This window comes from Pelophylax lessonae (assembly GCF_965119305.1).
Source record: "Pelophylax lessonae genome assembly, chromosome: 2".
In the NCBI taxonomy this organism is placed as follows: domain Eukaryota; kingdom Metazoa; phylum Chordata; class Amphibia; order Anura; family Ranidae; genus Pelophylax; species Pelophylax lessonae.
In genome coordinates, this window is record NC_138769.1 from 207,545,510 (window position 1) to 207,572,498 (window position 26,989).

General features: G+C 44.8%; 1 protein-coding gene across 4 annotated transcripts in view; it reads right to left on the reverse strand.

The window, feature by feature from the left end:
- Positions 1 to 26,989, reverse strand: part of MED14 (mediator complex subunit 14) — a 164,672-nt gene that overhangs the window by 24,463 nt on the left and 113,220 nt on the right. The window contains exons 24-29 of one of the 4 annotated variants that reach the window (XM_082244537.1): positions 18,528 to 18,653; positions 15,705 to 15,887; positions 14,610 to 14,845; positions 13,144 to 13,323; positions 10,983 to 11,090; positions 3,274 to 3,399 (exon numbers count right to left, since the gene is read on the reverse strand). In XM_082244537.1, coding sequence (XP_082100663.1) covers positions 3,274 to 3,399; positions 10,983 to 11,090; positions 13,144 to 13,323; positions 14,610 to 14,845; positions 15,705 to 15,887; positions 18,528 to 18,653 — 959 coding nt within the window. The remainder of the gene's footprint in view (positions 1 to 3,273; positions 3,400 to 10,982; positions 11,091 to 13,143; positions 13,324 to 14,609; positions 14,846 to 15,704; positions 15,888 to 18,527; positions 18,654 to 26,989) is intronic. The other 3 variants (XM_082244538.1, XM_082244539.1, XM_082244540.1) reach the window with 3 other exon arrangements.

Consider the following 26,989-nt stretch of genomic DNA (forward strand, 5'->3'; position numbering starts at 1 on the left):
TAATGTAGAGCTTAAAATCCTTACTAAAATTCTCGCATTGCGTCTTAATGGGATAATTGGCTCTATTGTGGGGATAGATCAGACTGGCTTCATTCCGGGGCGCTCGGCTTATGCGAATATTCGTCGGTTGTTCACCAATCTGCAGGTCCCGAACCCCTCCCGTTTACCAAGGGTGGTCCTCTCACTTGATACACAGAAGGCTTTTGACTCTGTGGAGTGGCCGTACCTGTTCTATGTACTTGAGAGATTTGGGTTTGGAAAGAATTTTTTGATTTGGCTTCGGATCCTATATGCTCAACCTCTTGCCCGTATTAGGGTAAATGGGATGGTTTCTGGTCCACTGCAGATACGACGGGGTACGCGGCAGGGTTGCCCTTTATCCCCCTTGCTTTTTGCGCTCGCAATAGAACCTTTGGCTCAGCTGCTGCGAACTTCCCCCGCTGTCCAAGGGATGTCGGTGGGGTCTCTGGAGGAGAGGGTCTCTCTTTATGCCGACGACATGTTGTTGTATTTAACTGATCCACACACGTCGCTTATGCCCGTTCTCCGACTTATTCGACATTTCGGTTCTTTTTCTGGTTTTCGGGTTAACTGGACTAAGTCTAGCCTGTTTCCTGTCGATATGGACATCCCGCTCTCGCTGCCGACTGACTGCCCCTTGAAGTTTACGTTCTCATTTAAATATCTCGGTGTTCAAGTTCAGCAACCTATATCCTTGTATTTCCAAAATAATCTTGTTCCCTGCCTAAACCTGTTCAAATCTAGACTGGAGCACTGGAAGCATCTGCCTTTAACTCTGACTGGTAGGGTCAACTTATTTAAAATGGTTATGTTGCCGAAATTTCTGTATCTCCTTGCCAACTCTCCACTGTTTGTGCCGAATAAGTTTTTCAGGGATCTTGATTCTCTTATTTCCGGTTTCCTATGGTACCCGAAGGCGCCTAGGCTTTCTGTTGCCACCTTACAGCAGCCGGTGGCGATGGGGGGCCTTGCCCTTCCAAACTTGCGCTTGTATTACTATGCAGCACAGATGGGACATGTCCACGGTTGGCTTTTCCCTCGGAGGAGCAGTGCGGCTACGGCTGTCGAAGCAGCGGTGGTTTCCTCCTATGAAACGCTTGCTAATCTTATTTACCGGCGCTGCGTTGTGTCCTCCGAGGGTACGGCACTCTTGAAATCCTCTCTACAGATATATGTCAGATGTGAGTCTCTGTTGGCGGCGACTCCGGGCCTCTGTTCCCCGAATCAACCCTTATGGTGCAATCCTAGTCTGCCTCACTTCGCTGGGTCTCAGGATGCGGCGCGGTGGGCAGAACGGGGCCTGAAGTATGCCCATCAATTGTTTGAGGGGGGGAATTTTAAGACGTTCTCCCAGTTCCGGGCGGACTTTCGGGTGCCCGGCTCTTGGCAATATCGTTATCTCCAGCTGCGACACGCTGCCTTGGCCCAATTTGGGCCGGGCAGTGTCATGCTAGACAATTCGCCTATGGAAAAGGAATTGTTGCGGGATGAGCACACTAAGCTGACTAGCTCCTACTATGGAATCCTTCTTACTAGTGTGCCATCGCGCCTGGAGGCTGTTAGGGCCGGGTGGACGAGAGACATCCCGGATATCTCGGACGATGATTGGGAAGAAATGCTTGAGGTATATTTTAGGACGCCCATCTCAGCCAGGGACCGTCTGATACAGTTACGTATATTTCATAGGACTTATTATACTCCTTATCGGTTGTTTCTGATGAAGCAGAGACCCGCGCCAGACTGTCATAAATGTGGGGGGGACCAGGGAAAATTGCTTCATATGCTGTGGAGTTGCCCGAAAGTTAGACCTTTTTGGTCCCAAGTTACGCACTTTCTCTCGACCTCCTTGGATTTCCCTAATGTCTGCAGCCCTAAGTGGTGCTTACTGGGGATTTTCGGGGAGATTGATCTCAGCACCCATCGGAAACAGCTTCTCCGACTCTTGTTGTTTTATGCCAGGAAAACTGTAGTGATGCAATGGACACAGGTGGACAGGATCCCTCTTGATCTTTGGAAAAATTTAGTCAACCATGTCCTACCCCTGTATAGGCTGACTTATGAGGCCAGGGGCTGTCCAAAAAAGTTCCTGAAAGTTTGGGGTCCTTGGGTTGCTTTATCTGACACGTGCAGCTCCACACCGCCCTGAGGGTGAGGGCGGTCCGGGTACGGGGGGGGGGCTGTTCTGGGCCCACGCTCCGCTGACCAGTAAGGCTGTGACTCTGACCACCACCTGCATTTTTCTGCTGAGTTGTTCCTTTTTCTTTGGGGTTTTTTTTCTTTTTGTTTTGTTTCTGCATATAACGAGCATGTGATGAATGTGTTATACCTAAGGATATCTGCTTTATTCTGACAAATTTGTAAATCTCTGTATCTATGTGTCTATGGGATATCCTTTACCTATATTGAACCTTTGTGTTATTTCATTGATGACCGGTACTACTCTATGACTCACTGTATTTCCAATGTTTTGTAGCATTCTTGTACTGTTCAGGTGATAAATTTAATAAACGCAGTTTAAAAAAAAAAAAAAAAAGTTGTAATCTGCAAGTGCTGGGGGTAACCTTTTTAAAAAACCGCACACTTGGGAAATGTTTATTTTTATTGTGCTGCAAGCTAAAAAAAATAAAAAATAAATAAATAAATAAAAAACAGGGTTTTAATACTACTTTAACATTATGTTCTAATCAGTGTTTACACCATTTATTTTATATAATCCTCCAACTAATATTTCCATTATTTTTATTTGCGAGTGACGCCACAAACAAAATAATACTTCAACTAAATAAATAGACTGAAGTTGGCAAGACAAGTCAACCAAACATCAGAAGTTTATCGCTTAGGACTGTGCTTCACTGCAACAGTCCAATGCTTTTTCAAGCAGTGATCATCAATAATAAGTGCCTATATTACCACTCTGCAGTCCATAATAAAGGAAAATTGTAAAGGGCCTGTTTATTCAGTTCCGTAAGCATTTTGCCCAAGTCAGCAGCCTTACAAAGCATTAGCAATCACAGGTTACACCAAAAACAGGCAGTTCCAGATATGGAGAAGACCAACACTTTGTTGATGCAAACAGATGACAAGGGAGACAGGAGGGGAGGACATAGAAAACAAAAGATAAGGGACATCTCCAAATCTTTCATACTGCTTCAAGCAAATATATAGCGCACACAAACACGAAAATGAGGGTTCATTTTCCCTCACAAAAAAACCTAAAAAATTGCTTTTAGCCATGATAACGTAAATACTTACAAAAAACAGCATTTTAGATTTTAGCACAACAGCAGGTGTTCCAGGGGGTGCAATTGGTGGAGCACTTGGAGGGATGGTTAAACAAAACTGTACATTCCATTTTAATTGCGTAGCTTGATCTGGGAACTGCAATTAAAATAAAAATAGAAAAAAAAAAAAAAAAAAAACAATGTTAACAGATAAACATGGAGAAAACCAAAAAAGCTTTCAACTGAAACAAAGTCAGATCACCGATACATTGTGCACGTGTTGCACTTTTATCTCATGGTAAATTTTGTATCAAAAAGTGCAATGCACATAAATTAAAACATTTGAAAAAAAAAATGGATTTTTGTCTTACTGTAAAATCCTTTTCTCTGATCTTTATTGATGGACACAGCTCCATACCTTCTTAACCAATGGGTTTATGCTGCTCTCCATAGGAGTAGGACACTAGGTGTAAAAAAATTTGACCACACCTATAGGGCAGGCCCAGGGGGTATACTCTCACTTCCTGCTATAGGACTTCAGTTTTGTATCAAGCAGTGTCAGAAGGACATAAAACCCAACTCAATAGAGGGACGGGGGTTAAAAGAAAAATCGCCAAGGCCGATATCTGGCCTTTGATGGTACACAAGGCCAAATGCTGATTTACACCTCTTTGGAGAAACAGGATGGAAGATCAGTCCTTGAGTTAACAGATCTTCTCTGAGAGGTAGTCTCCAAAGGACATCGGCGAACCAGCTATACTAGGTCTGCGTACCAGGAGCTGCAAGGCCAGTCCGGTGCCACTAGGATGACTGTAACCCCTTCTGCCTCGATCCTTTGAAAAAGTCTTGGCAGAAGATTTAGCGGAGGAATTGCGTACCTTAGACGATATTGGCTTCAAGGAGCTACAAGAGTGTCCGTGGTGTCGGCCAGAGGATCCCGAGACTAGGGATCGACCGATTATCGGCACCACCGATATATTGGGGGCCGATATGCACTTTCCCCGATATATCGGAATCGGCCCCTGAGGTTACCGGTATTGCGGGAAAGTGCTGTAACAGAGTGATACCTGCAGCTAGAGGTATCACCACGTTACGGGCGTCCATAGCCGACGGTCAGCTGTCTTGTAATGACAACCGATTTGGCTGAGAAGCCGCTCGGCTGTCATTACAAGGAGAGGGAGGGGACGTGCCTCCCCCTTCCGTCGCCTTCCACGGCTTGCCCGGGTCTCCCTTCCCACCGGGAGACCCGGGCCGCTGAAGACCCGATCAAAGCCGCATTCGGCTCTGATCAGGCCTCCATGTAAAAAAACAGGAAGTGATGTCATGACATCACTTCCGGGTACTCCGCTCCAAATTGAAAAACTGACAGCATTCAAAACAGCCAAACTTGGCGTTTTGAATGCTTTTCAGTGCCGAGTAGACCCCCAGATCCCTCCACAAGGAATACCTGTGAAATAAAAAAAATTTTTTACAGGTCCGAAAATATCGGCCGATACCGATATCCGATGACTAAAATATCGGTATTAAAAAAACGATATTTATTGATCACTACCCGAACCTCTGCACCTTCCCGTTGAGACAAGAGGCCAATAGGTCCACATCAGGAGTCCCCCACTTGAGGCACAGTTGCGGAAACGCCTTCTGATGGAGAGACCATTCTCCCTGATCCAACTTCTGCTGACTGAGGTAATCCGCCTGCCAATTTTCCACCACTGGAATATGCACGGTAGAGATGGCTGGAACAAGGCGTTCTGCCCATCTTAGAATACCGGCTACTTCACCGGCCGCTAAGGCACTTTTGCTGCCCCCTTGATGATTGACATATGCCTAGGCCGTGTCAGATTGAATCCTCACTGGGCACCCCTGCAGATGATCTGTCCAATGGATCAGGCAAAGCCTGATTGCCTGAATTTCCAGGATATTGATCGGCAGACTGGACTCCTTCAGAGTCCAAACCCTCTGAGCCGGATCCGTACCCAAGACACCTCCCCATCCGGAGAGGCTGGCATCCGTTGTGACCACGGTTAGTACAGGGGGAGAAAGGATTTTCCCAGTCGAAGCACCGGAGAGCGGAGCCACCAGATCAGGGATCCCCTTGTACTCTGGCTCAACAGGATCAGATTGTCTAGAGCATGTGGGTTCTTGTTCCATTTGACACGGATTTCGTACTGTAGAGACCTGCTATAGAATTGTGCAAAGGCAACTGCCTCAAAGGTGGAGACCATCAGACCCAAAACTTGCATGCAGGTCCTGAGGGATGATCGCCGGTTGGACAGAAGGAGCCGTGTCGCATCCTGCAACTTCTTGAGTTTCATCCCTGGAAGAAACACCCAGGCTAAGGTCATGTTCAGGGTCAGGCCCAGATTGTCCAGTTCGATGGATGGAACCAGAACAGATTTCCGGAAATTCAGTTTCTAACCGAACTCTTTCAAAGTTCGCACCGAAATTTCCAGATTGTTTTTCAGGGTATTCAGAGACTCTGCTCCCAGGAGATCATCCAGGTACCCCAGCACCACAATCTCCTTCTGCCTCAGTAAAGCCAACCCCGGGGCCAACACTTTTGTAAACACCCGAGAAGCCGAAGCAAGACCAAAGGGTAATGCCACAAATTGATAGTGCTCTTCGCCCACGTTAAAGCGAAGGAAACGCTGATGCCCGACATATATTGGGATATGAAGGTAAGCGCCCTTGATATCGATGGAGGCCATTGTGCGAATTGACTCCATTCTGAATTTCTGGACCCGCACAAAGCCTTGAGATCCAGAAGACGATCTTGCCTTCCTTCCTGGGAACACTAAACAGGTTTGGATAAAACCCCTGAAAGTGTTCCGATTCCGGAACTGGAACAATGACCCCTGTGGGAGCAGATCCTGTACCGCCCCAAGAAGACCTTGTAGACTATCTGGGGACAAACACAGATTGGAAGGAAAGAACTTTGCCTGAGGCAAAGACCAAAACTCTATCTTGTACCAGGACCGAATCAACTCGTGGACTCATTTGAATCCAGGAGGTCCACGGATCCAGAAAGAAGTGAAGACGTCCCCCCCACCCCAAGTATGGGTGAGGGCGCTCCTTCAGGCAGAAGTGAGCCTGTCTGCGGTCCCAGAGGGGCCCGTTTTGGACTTACCCGGCCAGGGCCATTGAAACCCGCTACAGGGTTACGGGTTGATTTTGATCCCTGGTCCTTAGATCCTGAAGGACGAAAGGACCGCTTATGGGCCGAGAAGAAAAGACCACGCCTTTGACTAGTCTCTTTACTCCAGGCAGACTGTGGAAGCAGAGTACTCTTACCTCCTTTAAGACCCTTTATGATCTCCATGGAAGCTCCGAACAAGTGGTCTCCTACAAAAGGGAGATCAGTCAATATCTTCCTGGAAGCATGGTCCGCAGATCATGCGGCGCAGTCACCGCCGTCATAGACACCCTGCTGGCTAAGGGGGCCACATCCCGAGAGGCATCACAGATATACTACAACCCCTGGACCAACTAGTCTGCAAGCTCCACCAGGTCAGGAGGCGGTTGACCACAACACTGGCTACAGAATGGAAACGGCCACGGTGAAAAGGTATCAGATATTCAGCTCTCTTGTCAAATGGGTCCTTAAAGGATGGCGAGTCCTCCACCAGAAGGAGGGTGACTTTAGTCAACCTGGAAACCTGAGAGTCCACCACGGGTGGTACAGTCAGTTTCTTTAGCAGGGATTTAAAAGGATACCTTCTAGCAAAGCGCTTTAGGGACCCTGACAGTGTGTTTGGGGGGGAACGCCACTGACTTGCGACAATGTTGTCGAAATAGGCGGGAAAGGGGAATACCTTTGCCGCCTCGGATGTTCTGCGGGTACCAAACTGCACAGTTGCAACCGACGCAGTTGTAGCTGCGTCCTCCAATTTTAAAGTTTCTCGCACTGATTCAATCTATGCATTCACCGGTGCCTTTTCATGTGTGACTGTAGTGGAAGAGGAATCATCTTCACTATCAGAGCACTCAGGGTGCGTGGACGCAGACCCAGTAGGGCGACTCGTGCCCACGGCGGCCAAATCCAACTCCGAATCTGAGGAGGCAGAGGACGCTTTTTACTCCTACTGGAGGGCCAAATCTACTTGAGACACCAGTGACTGCAGAACTGCTGTCATAGCAGACAAGGCGGACTGGGAGCCTGCAGGTCCCGCAGCCTCAGAGAGGGGGTCAGGTGGTGACACATGCTCCCGGGACTCCATGGGTAAACCAGGAACCACCAGTAAAATGTGTAAAATCGCTGTGAAAAATACCAACCTACCGGTGCACCAGGGAAGCTAGGTATGGGTGAATGGGGGGTGGTCCGCAGAGGGACCCTGATATTGAGGGGGATCATAAAAGTGGGAAGGAAGGGCACTCAGGGTTCCGACCAACCCAGGGTAGGGCCTACGTCCACCCCGAGGGACTACCAGAGGGGCACCATTCCAGGCAGACCCCCCACCATCTTTGCATGGGGGTGCTACCGGCCAGAGATACGCTGCAACTCAGGTCATGACTAGGATCTGACCAGGGCTATGCATCCTCGTGAGACGTTTAACTCACCGGCCAGCCCCCATCCAGTGGGCTATGTAGGGGCCAAACCAGCGCGGAGCAAAGGTCAGGTCACACTCACTTGGAAGACCATAAGGATCTAGGATATCCAGTCTGTCGCCCAGTCCAGCAGTTGATTGTAGTTCTCACAGGAACAGAAAATAATAAAAACAAAAAATGTATTAAAAAGAAAAAAATGCAAGGACCAAAGACCCCAGCAAGGAACTAGGTCCTTACTCCTGAAGAGTAAGAAAAAAACGAAAGTCCTATAGCAGAAGTGGGAGTATACCCCCTGGGACTGCCCTATAGGCGTGGTCAAATTTATTTCCGCCTAGTGTCCTACTTCTATGGAGAGGAGCATAAACCTATCGGTCAAGAAAATATTTAGCTGTGTCCGTCAATGAACGAAAGAGAAAAACAATTTTCCACATGCAATGCACTATTGAAGTCGCCTATTTTTCATACATTATTTTGTTGTTTATTGTATCAATTCAAACAGATTGTGTTCCTGCTCTTCACTGCTTATTAACACTGGTCAGATGCTAGAGATATTTTAGGACTACATATCCAAAAAAAAATGGATTTTTGACTTACCGTAAAATCTTAAGTTCATTGACGGATGCAGTTCTCTGATCCATATCAGTAGGGTTATACTGCCCCCTAAAGGAGTAGGACACTAGGCAGAAAAAAAGTTCTGGCTACACCTACGGGTAGTCCTGGAGGGTACACCCTCTCACTTCATAGTTGCTTGAGGATCTCACAGGAAGGAAAAAATTCCGGAGAAAAAAGCCAGCTAAAAAAAAAAAATCTACATAAAAAATACTTTTATGCCAGGACTAAAGAGTCCCAGCAAGGAACTAAGTCCTTACTCCTGACTAAGCAGATTAAAACTGACATCCTATGCAGGAAGTGAGAGGGTGTACCCTCCGGGACTGCCCATAAGTGTAGCCAGAACTTTTTTTCTCTCTAGTGTCCTACTCCTGTAGGGTACAGTATAAACCTACTGATATGGATCAGAGAACTGCGTCCATCAAGGAACGATAGAGAAATAAAACTTTATTATTTCTTTGCACAAAATACTGCAACATTCAATACTATAACATAAATATGGTACCCTTTAGTAAATGAGCTTAGTGAATAAAAAAAGAAAATGGCAAAAGACACAGGAAAGAAATTATTACTCGCATTCTGTAAACGGATGAATGCCTCTATAATTTTTATTATAATGTGTTTATGATTCTGTTCTGCTTTTAATCCCAATGTAAGCTCTAAACATGGACTCTACACTCAATTTACAGAAGGCGGCTTATGACAAAACTGGACATGCAGGAAGCGCTGTGAAAAAAAAATACATACTATAAATAATATAATAATATATTATACATAATTGAGTTTTGTAAAATTTTTGGGGATGGGGGCTGAGTTAACGGGCAGGGAAAGCAGTCTCCATCGGGAGAAGACAGTGATTATTGCTAGCGGTTAGAATCTGGCAGGCTGGTTGTACCCAAGTTGATCAAATCAACTTGGAAAATTCAGCCTGCCCATTAATGGTTCCAATCTCTGCTGGTTTCTACTGAATCGGGCGGGATTGGAACCGTATATAGCCGGTCTAAAGCCCAATTCCAGGAAACAAAATAAAACTACCCTTGCAGTGGGGATTCCCCACAACAATAAGGGTATATTACTTACCTTACTCCTCAGTCTGGCGCTCCTTCTCTACTCCACTTTGTGGGTGGTCTCTCATTGTCCTCATGTACAATGAAGGGCTTAGTGCTTCAGTGTACTTGACATAATTGTGCAACAGCCACCCACAATACCTTAAAGTGGTTGTAAACCTCAGTCATAAAATCTGAACTAAGCACATATATCTGTAGTGTTTACTTGTCTATCTCCAAAGCTCTAAGTGACGTTTCTCTTTGGTGCTTCGTTCCTCTGTTATTTGCATGAGTGCCCCATAGCAAGCCGAGAAAGAGCTAAGAGCACTAGCAGGGGACCACAGAAAAGAAGGTTTGGGGCTGCTCTGTGCAAAACCATTGCACAGAGCAGGTAAGTATTACATTATTTTAAAAAAAAAAAAAAAGAACCCTTTATAAATCACTTTATTGTATTCCCTGCAGTATGGTAAGTAACACTACTCCAACCCTAAACACCTACCTGGCTCCTATCATCGATCCAGTGCCATCCAGCCTGCAGCACTGCTCCTCCACTTCCTGTTCTCACAGGAAACACTGGCAGCAACGGGAGCCATAGCCTCTTGCTACCGTCAGTCAAATCCAATGAGGAGGGGAGTAGTGGTGTGGCCAAGCAACTGCACGCCAGAGGTACGCTGTGACTCTGGCCGTGACCATTATCGCGACCAGAGCTATGCGTCCTCGCGAGGTGTTTCACTCACCAGCCAGCCCCCATCCACTGGGGCTATGTCACGGCCGAACTAACGTGGAGCTAATAGTTGGAGCACGCTCGCTGGCCAGACTGGGATGACGGAAAGGATCTTACATATCCAGTGCGTCGCCCGGTCCTGACAGTTGATTGTAGTTCCCACAGGAGAAGAAAATAAGAAAAAAAAAATCACATTTAAAAGGGGAAAAAAAAAAAAACAGAACCGCAGATCCCAGCAGGGAACCAGGTCCATATTCCTGACTAAGCAGAAAAAAACTTTACTCCTAAAGCAGGAAGTGGGAGTATACCCCCTAGGACTGCCCCAGGGGAGTACCCAAAATTGTTTCGGCTAGTCCTACTCTTGAGGAGAGAGCGGTATCTTCTTAGACCCTTGGGCTTATATGGATCTGTGTTAGTCAGTGAACGAAAGAGAAAATAGCCTTTAGAATCACTTTAAAGTGAGGTATGGGGGCTCCTTCTCGACATGCCAAATCCAGTGCAGTGATTGACTTCTAAACTTTTAAATCACAGACCTGTAGCAAACATGCTGTAAACAGGGTCACAAGAGTGAAAGAACTACTTATCTCTGCATTTGTCTCAGGTCAGCAACAACATTCTATTTAGAGCATCAGAATGACAGGGAACTAGCATTCCCAAGAGGTCAGCAATGAGCAGCGTCCATGACTCACAGACACATTCCCTTCATGATTTAGGCATGGCTAAATCACCGATACATCTTTAGTGTTAACATTAACTGTAATCAGAAATATGGTGGAACACACAAATATGAAACAGAACACGTATATTATGTCTTACCAGCTCTAGTTTCATTATGTGCACACAATCTCGAAGAATGTGGGTTGGTGCTCCTAATAACTTGGTGAAAGCTATAAGAGTATTTGCTTTAAATGGTGGCCCAGCAACCTAAAAATATAAAAAGTAACAGGACATTTAATCAACAAGTGCCTTTTTTAATCAGCAATACAATGTTGCTCTCAGCAATTACTTTTTCACTGGAGAAAAGGCATAAATCCACGTTTCATAATGCTTTGGGTGATTCTGCCTTCAGTAGTGAGTTCTTCTCCATCACTCCTTACCTCTTTCACTCTATTGGCCAGTTACATCCTTAATAATATGAAAAACGTCAACAGGGGATTTGGCATCTGGTGCTCGCACTCTCCAACATCTCCACATTCCTCCTTTCACAACTTCTTGAACCCCTAGCACCCCTCCTTCCCTCTCTTGACTCCCTGCTGGACTGTTATCAGGAAAAGGGATACATGTTCTCAAAATTAGAGCAGGCAGAGGAGATGACAAACTGCTTGAGAACTTTCCTCTTGAGTAGCTGTCTCCTCCTTAGCCTGCACTCAAGAACTTGGTTGTACTGTGAAATCTCTGTTGTGCTTCCAAATGATGCAGAAAGCAAGCACACCGAGCAGGGCCAGAAAAGGCTGAGGAGGAGATGGCTGCACAAAAGGAAAGCTAGAAGGGAGTTTGTCATCTTAGCAAACTCAGTTACTAAGAATACCCATCATCTTTCCCTGATCAGACTTGCAAGGAGCTAGGGAAAGAGGGCTGCAGGGCACTAAGCCTACACAGCAACTGTACACTGCCTCACTGTCGCACATCAGTTTTCAGCCACCTTACCCCACCGCAGTGCATATCTCAACCCCTCACCCTCCACCCCAAATTGGAACACATTTCTGCATCCAACCCAGTACACACTCCACCAGGGTACCCCCTACACACCCAACTCACACCCTTCATGTCCCCCTCCATCACAGTGCCCCCCCCCCCCCTCCATCACAGCACATTTTTTACAACCCCTCACCCCTATCACTCACAGGACCTCCTTTTCACCTCTCTCTCTATACAGTTACAGAGTGCCCTCATCCAAGGCATCCCCAAACTGTCATACTGCCCACTTCTCTTACACACCTCACCCCTTGTTCACAGTGTTTCCCAACCATCTTGTTCTTTGCTCACAGCACTACCCTCCTACTTAACTCCAGCATTACATCTCCACCAACCTAACTCTCCCTACCCTGCTCTGACAAGTGGCTTCGCTATATAAATATCCTGGTTCTGGAATCTATATAGATTACATTTAAGCAAAATTAGACTCCTATCACAACAGTTTGCAAGCTCATTTTCTAAATTGCCATGAATCTGTTTTTACTGGTTAAAGCTCTATCTTCTTCCATATGAAAGAATCTGTATTGAATAGCACTATGCTAATAGAAGCGCTGTTCCTATCCCAACAAATTTGGAAAATGTTGTTGACTGGGCTACAACTAGTAGCTACATAAAAATGAGATTAAAAGTAAACTTAATGGACACTCTACTTTTAGCACAGCCACAAAGTTTAGAGGATAGCAATTTCTTTTTAAAATAGATGGATAGGCATCTTACTACTCAGCAGTGTAAATGGTAACCAATATATTCCTAATGCACTCTCCTACCTTTAGAATTCCAAATTAAATTCCATTTTGTGTTTGTTTATATGTATTAGAATTCATATCCTCTTCTGGGTTTGGATTGTGCATGCGTGGTAAACTAGACCCTCCTCTCACTGGGTATGCTCTGTAATTGTGCCTGAGCTCCCGGAATGTTCTACTCATACACAATTACAGTGCATGTGCAGTGAGGTGGCAAAGCTCCCGGGTACCAACAACGCTTAGGGGATCAGTAATTTCAATAGTGGTTGATCCTTCCGGTTGGCCTGGGTCGGGCTCGGGGGAATAGCAGGATCAGAGGTTATAAATACACCTGTATTCCAAGCATATGAAAATAGAAGGTATGGTTGAACATAATAAGGGAAACTTGCCAAAGACATTTTATTTTCATTTTCGAAAAGTAGTAACACTTTATTACATAATTTTGTTGCTAGGATTTGCTCTTTTACTCCATTTGTTGGAAGGTTTGCCTGGCAAAGTAGGGCATATCAGTTAGGTTGTACTTTACAGAAAACACATACCCTTGTTTCAAAGAACTTTTCCAAGACCTGCAGCTCCTCTGGCTTCCACTGCCCAGCATTCTCTGGGGTTACTTTCAGCTGTAAAGTCTGATTTGTAGTGGGGTTAAGAGCAACTCGGCATTTTAGCACATCAGTTTTGAACATGATTACCCCGGGTTCATTGGAGTTTATGAGTTGAAGCTGCAAGAATGAATTCATTTAAATATATATGAAAATCTAAATGCAAAAATAACGAATTAGACACAGACTAAAAAAACTTTCAATTTTTGTTGAGTTGAGTACAAACAGTAAAGCTGGCTGTGATGGGAGTCACTTTGGGTGGGGCGCCCGTGGAACCCAGCTTCCCTTGGAGAGGTTGGGAAACCCTTGTTTCAACTCCCCATGCCCCTCTTATGTGTAAGTCACTCTGGGTCTATTAGGGGCACAGGGTGACCGAGAAAATAATGGACACTTAGAATGTGGTTTGGATTACTTCAAATGGGACATTTTATAAGCTTTGCCATATAGCCTGTTGTAGACCATTACCATGCCGTCTGCAATTCCTGATCAAAGCATTGCTTAGATGTGGATGCCATGGTTAATTGGAACACCTATTGTCTCTGCTAGCAAACCCTTGTGGGATGTGTTTATACTTGTAAAAATGTGTCCCTTGTATTCACTGTTGTTGAGACTGAATAGTCTAGTCTACTCAACCAGGCTGAGTTAAGTGACTAGGTAATTAGCACAGGTTAATTATGTTTCTGGTTACAGTTTGTATTGTTATGGTAATATGGTCAGGAGGGGATGTCCTCCTATGTAGTATATATTCTGTGTGGGTTTGTCAAATAAACCTTCCAGTTTTATACAAGCTATTGTTGGCTAGTCTTGTATATTGCGGCTTTAATATCTCATATCTATGTTCAGACTGCAGGAAGCGGTATACTAACGGAAGCACTCAAACATTAACCTTCAACTATGTAGAGCAAGGGCCTGCCTGACTGCATACAAATTAAAAAGTGTTTAGGTTTGACCTTATATTATACTATTAGGGTAAAGCTAAAGGAAAATTGTACAAGGTATGGCCAGCAGTAAACATCCCTTGTACACTGATTAGTTAACTAACATTAGTAGTACATAAAGTCAAAGATGACTACAAAACAAAGAGCTTGTTACCATCAGAGTTTATAGTGTTAGTGTATAGGGTTAGTGTGTGTGCGCGCGTGAGTATGTGTGTGCACATATGCGTGCAGGGTGTGACCATAAGAAAACCACAAGATAACGGGAATATTTATACAAAGGATCAGTTCACACCTGTGTGGTTCACTTTTTAAAGCACACCCAAACTGCTCGATGCAGGTATGGGTGTGCAGTGTCAAAGTGCAGTGGTAGGCATCTTCCAAGGACTGACTATGGTTAAATCACACAGATACGAATGAGCCTTAGGCATGTGAAGTCAAACTTTGGATTACTCTAAATGCTGTACGTACAGTCTCCTGTTGGATTATCCTTTGAAGATGCCGCCTCATGTTAACTGAGCCGAGGAACCTTTCAAGAGGAGAACACAGGTAGCTTCCTGCCAAAGCTGGTGATAACCCAGGAGTAGGAGACGGCAGGAGTAAGACGTGCAAGGCACTGTGAGTGAGGATGGTGGGGATAGATGCAGCCCATGAACGTTGAGGTAGCTTGCGAGGTGGAGGCATGTTTGTTGGCATTGACTGAGAGCCTTAGGAATAAAAATAAATATATATTTAGTAACTTGTGCAAGATGCCTAAAGGAACAAATAACGAAAATAGAATATTGGAAATGATCTGCAAGACTTTCAAGATAAAAAGCAAAAGTAAATCACCAGTAGCATGCAATATACACAAGATGCTGAGACAACAGTCCACGAGTTGATATTTAGAGCGACAAAACAGACAAGGGTCTTTCTAGCTCTAGATAAACTCCCCATGCTGACACTGATCACAGAGGAATTGTCGTTGGTTCTGTTTAGATGCCAATATTACATGAAAGAAAGTGGGAATTTAAAAGGTCTATCCAACTAAAAGTGATTTTCCATTGAGGCTTTTTATATTCCCTTGGTGATTAAAGTGCTATGAACTGCAGCTAAACATCAAGGTCTATCCACACACCCAGTCTGTTGTGGCAAATGCCTGATTGTATTTTGGAGGAAACTTGAAACTTTAGTGTGGGGGAAACAAAGCCGGGAACACTGGTCTGGATATAGTGATTTACCCCCCCCCCCCAAAAAAAAGCCAGGAAATAATTAGGTCACCCAGGTTCCCCCCCCCCCCCCCCCAGTATATAACGGTTATATGAAGACAACTACAAATCCCACTGAATGGCTACCATTATTCTAAATCATCTTTTTTAAGTGTTTAATCTGTGATCAACGTCTTATCTGAACTGTAACTTACAATATAAATGGGGTAAGCTTATATAAGTTTTAAGATATGCTAGCATCCAGACTGAAATTTTGTGAAAAGCGTTATACATTTGTAGCTGATCTTGTGACGAGAAGCTCTAGAAGAGCAATGAGCTAGAATTACTAAATGAGAGCATGATTGGAACCACAACATACTTGTTCCAGCTCGAGGGGAGTGAGACGCATCTGGGACAGGAGAGTGAAGAGATGGATTTGCTGGTGACATTCCAGGCATGCGAGCTGCTGGAGAAGGACCAGACACTTGAGGAGACCCTGGCCAATTGCCTGCACGTTGGCTGGGTGACATCATGGTGTACGGAGAACTAGGGTCTAATGTACCTGTGCAGGTTGTAAAATGAAATTTGATCACATTATTGCCACTGCTATGAATGGATTTATAGGGATATTAAACTGGTAAAAAAAAAGCATGGCTATAACCAAAATTATGGTATTCAGGGAGATGCAGATTAAGATTTAATAAACAATCACAACAAAAACTGATTAATATTAGAATGTGTAAAATGCGTGGAAAAAAAAAAAAAAAACTATTATTTGTGGTTCTGCTACTGGATGGTAACTACAGACTTATGTAGGCAAATACTGTTTATATTTCAATGGTTCAAACTAAATTGTTCCAGTTTTGTGCGCAGACATTTCAGTGGGCATGCAGGCACAATCCCAATGACATGAGGCTCCTGCCAAGTGGTGACAAACATGTATGTTAAGCTCACCAGAGCATACATATTTATGCAAATAAAAGGAGGCAGAGATGAGGCACAGACAAATACCTCCAGTTATTTTAGGGGAATGAAAAACAATAAGCCTGTTGTGTCCTATTAGGTTCATAACAGAGACTGCAGCTGACATTGTTTTCAGCATGTCATATCCAGCGATGGCTCTAGATATAAAAAGGACAACTGGTGGGACCAACTATCTTTAATTAGAAAAGGGAACCTCTTCCAAATTATTACCTTATACAATGGGCAGAAAGTATATGTATTGTAAGTTCTCTTTTTTTGCAAATGTCTTTTTCATGTGCTGATATACCCTATCAAGTTTTCACTGTAATCCTTCCATAGCACTTGATCTACATCATTCTGAATGCTTTCAATTCAGTTATAACCAATATGTATGTAGAAATTAAAATAACTTGTAGCTTTTAGTGGTGAAAACAAATGTTTTATTTTTTACTTAGTAGTAATATCATGGAAGTCAGCTGACGTACTTGTAATAATGACAGTATTAGTGAAAACTTAACTGAAAAAACATCCGCAATTGTTTCACTGATACTGCTCACCTATACTGGCAACATATGGGCAGATCTGGGTGTTGAATTACAGTTTGATGACTACATACCTGTACATGCATGCATACATACATACATACATAGCTGATTTACTGACAAGGCTTTTCACAACCCTACGCTGGGACAAATGCTCAGTGGTACATTTTAATATTCAAATTCTTCTAGCTGAATATATTTAACAAATCCCCATAAAAGGTAGATTCTCATGGAAAATCATGAGCAAACACAACACAATGGTATCCCAGTTTAACAATAAAAAAACAAATCTGCATCCTATTCAGATAAGTACACAATGTTTCAGGTAATACAAAAGAAACCTGAGCAATAAAAACAAACACAATTTAACATTCAACTCCCACTGTCACATGTGAAGCTCTAGATAAATCCACTGATATAAAATACAGTTAAGATTAAGTGCTGTTACCTACCTGCACACCCTTCTCCTGCAATTTTCAACACCAATCACTTCTGCCACTCTGCTCAATTATAGCCAGACAGCAGAAAAGTTTTACATTTCTTTAAAGGATTTCATCTGTAGCATGCACTTGGATAGGGAAGAGCTTAAGAGTATTTTGATCATTGTCCGAACCCACCTTAGCAAGCCCACCAGGAAGCGGGCCAATCATAAGCATTCCCCACCCAGCAGCTGCATGTATACATATATACCCAATGTATACATGGGGCCAGGAATGCCCCACTCGCAGATGATTGGCTTAGTATTGGTGACAGAGATTTCTGGTGGCTAGGATCCAAACATGCCTGAGCTCATCATTAAAGCTGGATTTTCCATCTTCAGCCCATTTTATGGAAAACCCTTCAATGAAGCTACCAATGACTCTGCAGGGGCATCATGGTCAGTTATGGGCCCCCCCAAAAAAAAAAATTGTTGTGATGGGGCAAAGGCTTATAAACTTTACTTTGTTTCTCAGTCATTAGGCAGGCACAGTTTTTTTTTAAGGTGGCATAGTGGAAGAGGATGTATGTAGAAAAAGTGGGGAAAGAAAGTCAACTGTTAGGTTGCTATAGGAAATCGTGATTTTCTTTCCCCCTTTTTTTTATAAATCAAGCCCTTAGTCGACTTACTACTTACCACAGGTGTAACAAATTGCTGGAAACAATTCTGAAAAGTTCCTTGGCCTAATTACCCACATTAAAACACTATCATTGTTCAAAAATTCTTAAAATGCATAGAATGGCAACTTAGTGGCACCTGCACATTTCTTCAAAGACCAAGCGATGGCCCATCCCTTTGGTCTCCCACACTTTTCTATTAGTCCTTCACTGAAATGAGTGACCAGAATGGCAAAAGTACAGGAGTTGACAGGGTGAGCCAGACTGCAGCACTTTGGGCATTTTACAAACTTTCAGAAGTGACACACAGTATGTACCTAGATTCCTGTTCAACAAGAGCATCAAAGCTACCATATATTCCAAATATGCTACATTACACATAAAAGATTATGAATAGTACATTGCTTTCTTAGGAACAAAGCACTATGTATTCCAATAGGAGATGGACCTCACATAAATATCTCCGTAGTATACAGCATACATTCATGTACAACTTTTGAGATTTTACAAACATTGCATTTCAAATCTTATTGTGAAAGGTGAGGCTGTTCCACAGTATATTATTTAACTGTGTAGAATAATCATCATAATCAGGTACTCACCATGAGGACTAGCAAAATTAGATGATGTAACCATTGAAATCCCAATAGAAGAAGGAGATTGAGTGGGGCCAAAAGATGCAGGAGAAGGTGCTCTGAGGGCACCACTAGGAGAACTCTGCAAGTTTCCTGGAGAAGGAAAATCAGAGTTAGACTTTTCAGCGCAAGTGTTTCTAGGAGACACTTCCACCAGAACAAAAACACAACCAATCAGAAGCTTGGGAAAACCCCTGCAGAAGCCAGCTAGCAGTAAAAATTAACCACTGATGTAAACATACAACAGAGCGAAAAGACAACAAACTGGGTCAAACTCTGATTTTCCCCAGTTTCGTTAAACAAGTCGCCCCCTTTGTCAGTCTGCTAACAAAGAAACTAAGGGGACAGTTTGTTTCTTGAAACCTGTATCCAATCGTCTCTTGTGAGAGGACACAAGCAGGTGGCATTCCAAGTGGCGATCCTGCGGGGAGATTGTTTACACAAATTACTTTTAGGGTCTCCTTCCCACTGGTGGTGGTTCATTCTCCCACAGTGGCTGAGCCTGACTTGCTGCTCCATACCACAGCATGGACTCCTTTCGACAGTGACAATGCCCATCACTCTCATCCTTGTGCGTGTATACATTTTGTTTGTAACCATTTGATGGAATTAAGTAAATCATTACAGTATGAGACTGCTTGGTGTCCCTTTCTTTCTATGATCAATGATTTTTCCACCAAGAGGTAGCTTTGAGAATCAGGTTAGGTTTGGCCATGAGGAAGATATAGATTAACAGAGGCCCTTTCAGGTTCCAATTTCCCAAACAGCAAAAGGAGAAGCTGGAAAGAGGGAAATGCACAGTATAGCAAGAAATAGATCGCTTACATTTAGAGAGAAGGCGGCTTCATCCTTTTTTAATCTATTTGTATATTCTTGTATTTGGTGGACTGGGTAAACGGTATTAGGTTTGGGATCCAGTAGAAAGAACATCTACACCACAACAATAATGCAATAAATATAAAAAAATCCCTGTTCCTATTTTAAGAACCAGAAGGATAATCTTCTAGATCGGCATTTCTCAAACTTTTTACCATCTGGAAACCCTTGAAATAGCTTTCCAGTCTCAGGGGAACTCCTGTCAATAAACTACCTTATCAACAGCTTACTGTACATTAGTGCAAGGGTCACTGGGAAGAATGCTCCTTACATCTGGAGAAAGAATCCTCCCTTCCAGATAGGTAACAACTGACAATCTTTTTAGCTATCTGAGGTGCAGACATTGCTCAAGGAACCCCTTGCAACATCTGGAGGAACTCTGGTAGAGAAAGGCTTTTCTAGATTTTCCATTTCCCAAGGAGAGCAGTAAAGCTGGAAATACATTATACAATTTTCTTGTTCAATTTCCCTTAGGCTTCTTTCACACGGCCGCTCCGCTGCTTTTCTCCGCTGCAGGACTTTTTTTTTTTTCTTCACGGAGCGGATGACATTTGTGTCATCCGCTCCGTGTGTCCGCATATCATCCCATCCGTTTGCGGATGATATGCGGACCTAATGTAAGTCTATGGCATTGCGGATGTCAGCGGATGACACCGCTGACATCCGATTTTCCTTCCTTTACGTTTTTTGAACGGATGAAAAAATAGGGTTCTGTTCCGTTCCAAAAAACGGAACAGAACTGAAAGGAGGCAAATCGGATGTCAGCGGATGGTATTCCGCTGACATCCGCAGTGCCATTGACTTACATTATGTCCGCAAATCATCCTATTTTTTTGCGGACATGTGAGCGGCCGTGTGAAAAGACCCTTAGATGTAGTGCAAGTGCCTGCCTGACTGCATACAAATGAAGTGAAGTGTTTAGGTTTGACCTTGTATTACATGGTTTTGGTAAATCTACAAGAAAATTGTATAAGGTATGGCCAGCCTAAGAGTGCAAGCTTTGGGGATCTGGGAGAGTTTTTCGGCATTGCAGAAGGATGGACTCTTTTCTCCCTTTTGTAGAGTCATTAGTTCTGCCAGGCTGTTTAGGAAGGTAGAAACTTTAATAACTGGAAACACTTATTTTATTTTTTTAAAGGCGGTAGCTGGGCGCATGATTAAGTATTTATACATGATCCTGCACTTCCAGGTAACAGCCACACAATTGTCAATTAAAATAATGCAGTGCCGTATCACAAAAAAATGGGCTGGTCATGAAGGGGGGGGGGGGGGGGGGATGTTAAATCTTCCAGAGGTCAAGTGGTTAAAGCTTCCAACCTGGGTACTAGAGCTGCACAAATAATGTTAAAAAAAAAAAAAAATTGCAATCTCGATTCACCACCCCCCCCCATCTTAAAATGGCATGTCCTCGATTCTTGCAGGGCTGTTTAAAAGAAAAAGAAAAAGAAAAAAAAAAAAAAAAGGGCCTTCACGTTTATCAACATTGTTAAGGCTGCTAGATCACTATAAATACAATGTTTTACAATGTATAATTTCATTCTTTTACATCAAGGAATGAACTTCTGTCTGTAAGTGAGGGCGTTTAATCTCTTAAAGGGCTCTTTCACACGGGCGTTCCGATCAGATCCGCCTGTCAGTTTTTTAGGCGGATCTGATCGGATGCCCCATTCAGCCCTATGGAGCAGCGGATGTCAGCAGTGACACGTCCACTGACACCCGCTGCCATCCGCATCCGATCCTGTCCGTGAAATCTGGACGGACGGAAACCCTATTTTCCATCCGTCCTGGGGATCGGATCGGATGAGATGAGAGCGGACAGGCGGTCCGCTCTCATCTGATTCCCCATAGAGAGCAGCGGGGCTCTGACACCTCCCTTTCCGCACACAGTGCGGAGACGGAGCTGTCATCCGCCGGCTCAGCGGGGATCGATCCCCGCTGAGCAGAGAATGGAGCTCTTCGCAAGGCGGATCGCGTGAAAGGGGCCAAAGACTAAGCCTTTTTCTGACACTTGTTGCTTACAAGTTAAAATCAGCATTTTCTTGCTAGAAAATTACTTAGAACCTCCAAACAATATATATATTTTTTAGCAGAGACCCTAGAGAATAAAATGGTGATCGTTGAAATCTTATGTAACACTGTATTTGTGCATTAGTCTTTCAAGCTGAGTTTTTTTGGGAAAAAAAAGACATTTTAATGAATTAAAAAAAAAAAACAAAAAAAAAAAAAAAAAAAACGTAAAGTTAGCCCAATGTTTTTGTACAAGATGATGTTACGCCGAGAATCATGAGAGAATCCTGATCTCTATTTTAAGCAAAAAAATTGTGATTCTTATTTTTCCCAGAATTGTGCAGCTCTACTGTGTACAAACAGGCTTTCTGAAATATGCATACCACTAGGTTTGCACGGATACCATTTTTTATCTGTAAGTACCGATACTTTTGGTCAAGTACTCGGCGATACATAATACCGCGACTTTGCCATGCAATTTGCATCAATAAAAACATTAAAAAAAAAAAAATCACACTGCAAAAGAATCGCATGAGATTTCCCAGTTCCGGGACCCCATGGGTATAGGGCAAAAGTGATGTCAGCTTGGGGACAGACTGCATCTAAATCTCCTCCAGCCCTGTGAGCACCCTTTAGCTGCCTGATTTCTTACTAGACATGTACTGTGAGTTCTAAACTGCCCACTAGATGGCGCTTTAATCCCTTTCTACACAGACACACAAGCAGTGGGGTAAACTACATGTGATTCAAACAGGAATTGCACAGTATTCCTGTTCAAATCACATGCGATTTTTTGCAGTGCGATTTACGCCCTTTAATTTTGTATTGACGAAAATCGCACCGCAAAGTATCGGTTTCGGAATTGGAAGCATTTAGGCGAATACCGATACTCGTTTAAATGACTAGTATCGGCACTAAAACCAATATCGAAAGAAGGGATTCTCTGGCTATGGTTTTAACTATAAAGGTCTGCTGTGTCTAATTTACCAAAGCTATGACAGGTTCTACAGATGCAGTCATAATAAAGTCTGCAACCTTGAAGGAGTAATAAACTAAAAAACAAACAATTATATTGCAGCTTACCAATTCTTAGATTTGATGGCTGTAAGCTTTTCTTTCCTTTATTTTCATCTGGTAATCCAGCCAGTAAGTCTGTTATTTTTCAACAGAACAAGCTGTCCTGCAGATGTAGCAGTTAGGAGTCAGGGACAAACCATTTAACACCCACAGGGGTGCATACAATTGAGAGTGAAACTAAGGGCTCTTTCACACGGCCGCTCCGCTTGTCCGCAAATCATCCTATTCTTTTGCGGATGATTTGCGGACATAATGTAAGTCAATGGCATTGCGGATGTCAGCGGAATACCATCCGCTGACATCCGATTTTCTTCCTTTCAGTTCTGTTCCCTTTTTTGGAACGGAACAGAACCCTATTTTTTCATCCGTTCAAAAAACGGAAAGGAAGGGAAATCGGATGTCAGCGGTGTCATCCGCTGACATCTGAAATGCCATAGACTTACATTATGTCCGCATATCATCCGCAAACGGATGGGATGATATGCGGGCATACGGAGCGGATGACACAAATGTCATCCGCTCCGTGAAAAAAAAAAGTCCCGCAGCGGAGCTCTCACACGGGAGCGGCCGTGTGAAAGAGCCCTAAATCTGCTAGCACATTTAACACCATCTTCCCGCCAGGTTGACAATGCTGCTGTCCAAAAGGTGTATCTGCTGCTCATTTATCCAGAGTGTAGGCACACTGACACAGGGATTGTGTCACTGGCTGGATCACCAGGTGAAAACCAAGGGGAAAAAAGCCTAAAAAAAAAAGAAAATGAATACAGCCATAACATCTAATGATTGGTAGCTACAATATATTACATTTTTGGTACTGGGTTTAATACCCATTTAATCCATATACAGAAAGACTCAGACTAGTTGCCTGGGTGTGGTGGCTTCGAGGTGTGCCTTCAGTTGTGCAAGCTAGTGTTCAAAATTTGAGAAGGTATATTCCTAATCCCTTTTGAGAATATCTGTTCATGGGGGTATTTTAACATTGCCATACCCTCAAAAGCCAGGTCAGTGCTTAAGGAAATTTAGCGAAAAGCCACATTGAGTCTGAGAAATTTAATCCACAGGTGTCAAACTTTTCTTGAAACTTTTAAGGGGAAAAAAAAAAAAAAACATGAAGAGAAACTTCTTTTTAGGTTTGTGAAATGAAAGATTCATTCTTTGAGAACCCTGTGCTTCAGGAAAACTTAACCTGTATATGCAAGCCTTAATACATGTGATCAAGCAGGGAACTCCATAACCTTTACTCCTAATTGCCAAGCATCACTGTAATATCTTTCAGAAGATCCACTTAAAAGTGGCTGCAAAGGTATTTTCATAAAATAAAATAAAAACAATTTTTGTAAAATCTTACCGTAAAATTCCTTTCTCTGAGTCCTCTGACAGTCGCCGCCCCCTTCCAAGTCCTCACCAATGGGTATTGACCTTTGCTCCGTAGGAGTAGCGAGGCAACAAGAATTGTTAATACAAAAGCTTTTAGCATAGACACACCTAGGGGCTGTCCCCTCAGTCAATACCTCCCTGCACCAGCATTCCCAACTCAGTTTGGTAGCATAGCAGTAAGAGTACACAAAAACCCCAAAAGAGGGGCGAGGGGGGGCGACTGTCGGAGGACTCAGAGAAAGGAATTTTAGGGTAAGATTTTACAAAAATTCAGTTTTCTCTTTACTCCGACAGTCGCTGCCCCCTTCCAAGTCCTCACCAATGGGACGTCCCAAAGCAGTGTAAACATGAGGGGTGGGAGATGCAACCGTAGAAAGGCAACGCAGTACCCACATCAGAGAAAGGAACCTTACCACAGTAAGAGAACCAACTGGGCAACAGGAAAACGTGCTCAACAGGAGCAACAACCCAGGAAAACAAGTAACCCAGGGGTAAAACACCCCAATAACCAAGGGCCCACAAAAACAAGGGTCCCTATGAAACTGCCGCACTGAGAACTTTACGGCCAAAGGAGGCATCAGCCGATGCCTGAACATCCACCTTATAGAATTTTGAGAAGGTGTGAACGGACGACCAAGTCGCCGCCTTACACACCTGGGCCACAGAAGCCTGATGACGGTAAGCCCAAGAGGTACTCAAAGACCTGGTAGAGTGCGCCTTCACAGGGAAGGGAGGAACCTTCCCCTTCAAGGCATAGGCTTGTTCAATGATCTGTCTGATCCATTTGGCGATGGTCGCAGCCGACGCCGCCATGCCCTTCCGAGGTCCCTCAGGAAGGACAAAGAGGGAATCCGACTTGCGAAAAGATTTAGTGGACGACAGGTAAACCCTGATCGCCCGGACAACATCCAAGGAATGTAAGGCAACCTCCTTCGGATGCTTAGGCTTCGCGCATAGCGAAGGCAAGACAATGTCTTAATTTAGGTGAAATTCCGAGATCCTTTTCGGAAGAAAAGATGGGTTAGGCCGCAGGACCACCTTATCCTTGTGGACCACCAGGTAGGGAGAGTTGCAGGACAAAGCCGCCAGCTCCGACACCCTGCGAGCCGAAGTGATCGCCACCAAGAAGGCAACCTTCTTGGATAACAGAGACAACGAGATCTCCCTGATCTTTTCAAAGGGAGCCTGTTGCAACACGGACAGAACCAAGTTCAAGTCCCATGGAGGTAAAGGTTCCCTCCTAGGAGGGGCCAAATGTCGCACCCCCTGAACAAAGGTGCTAACCAATGAATTAGACGCCACAGGGCGTTGAAAGAGAACGGCCAGCGCAGAAATCTGACCCTTAATCGTGGCCAACGCCAAACGCTGGTCCACTCCCATTTGAAGGAAAGCCAACACTCTCGACACCGAGTATGAGCAAGGGGAATACCCCCTGGACTCACACCAGGCAAAATACGCTTTCCAAGTACGGTAGTAAATCTTCCCCGAAGAGGCTTTTCTAGCCTTGATCAAAGTGGGAATGACCTCAGGGGAGAGACCCCTATCCTTCAGGACCTGGCTTTCAACAGCCAGGCCGTTAAAGCCAGCGACTGTAAAGCAGGATGGAATATCGGCCCTTGAGACAGGAGGTCTTCTCGAAGCGGCAGACGCCACGGAGCGTCGACTGCCAGATTTACGAGGTCTGCGTACCAAGACCGGCGAGGCCAGTCCGGTGCCACCAGAATCACCGTGTGCGCTTCCGAGGCCAACCTGTGAAGAAGCCTGGACAGCAGTTGAATCGGTGGAAAGGCATACATCAGACGATACTGATGCCAGGGCGCCACTAACGCGTCTGAGGCGTCTGCCTGAGGATCGCGCGTCCTTGCCACGAACCTTTCCACCTTGTTGTTCAGACGAGACGCTAACAGGTCCACATCCGGGGAACCCCACTTCGCGCACAACATCTGGAAGACATCCGGGTGAAGGGACCATTCTCCCTGGTCCAGGGTCTGGTGATTTAGATAATCCGCCTGCCAGTTCTCCACCCCCGGAATGTGAACTGCCGTTATCGCCGGGACGTGCGTCTCGGCCCAAGACAGAATGTCGGCTACTTCCCAAGCCGCTCGGGCACTCCTGGTGCCCCCTTGGTGGGTGATGTAGGCCACCGCGGTGGCATTGTCCGTCTGAACCCGAACTGGACGGCCCCGAAGCCGGTCCGTCCATCTCAGAAGGCAAAGCTTTATCGCCCTCAATTCCAGAATGTTGATCGGAAGGGATGACTCCTCCCCCGACCAAGTTCCCTGGGCGGACAGAACGCCCAGAACACCACCCCCGCCCGTCAGGCTGGCATCCGCGGTGAGTACCGTCCACGATAATGGACGAAAAGACTTGCCCCCCGACACCGCCGGGGACTGGAGCCACCACAGAAGATCCCTTCTGGTGCTGTGGCTCAACGAGATCCGCAGATCCAGGGATTGCGGCCGCCCGTCCCACTCGGCAAGAATCTCCGCTTGAAGACCCCGCGTGTGAAACTGGGCAAAGGGGATCACCTCGAAAGACGAGACCATTAAACCTAGACATCTCATGCATGTCCGGAGAGACGAGTGCCGGTTGTCCCTGAGGGACCTGACCTCGTCCTGAAGAGTCCGGAGCTTGTCCTCCGGCAGGAAGACCTTCGCTTGGACAGAGTCCAGAATCATTCCCAGGTAGGGGAGACGAACCGAAGGACACAGAGTCGACTTCGGAACGTTTATAGTCCAACCGAACTCCTGCAGTGTCCGCATCGTGGTGGACAGGTCGGTCACCAGGCTCTGACTGGCGTTTGACCTTATCAGGATATTGTCCAGATACCCCAAGACAGCAATGCCCTGTGCTCGCAACAGGGCCAGAACCGGCGCCAGCACTTTGGTAAAAACCCGCGGAGCCGAAGCGAGACCGAAAGGTAACGCCACGAATTGGTAATGATCCTCCGCAATGGCGAATCGAAGGTACCTCTGGTGACCCTCGAAAATGGGGATGTGTAGGTACGCATCCTTCAGATCGATGGAGGCCATGAATTCCCCCGGACTCAGGGCAGCCACCACTGAGCGCAGGGATTCCATGCGGAACTTGCG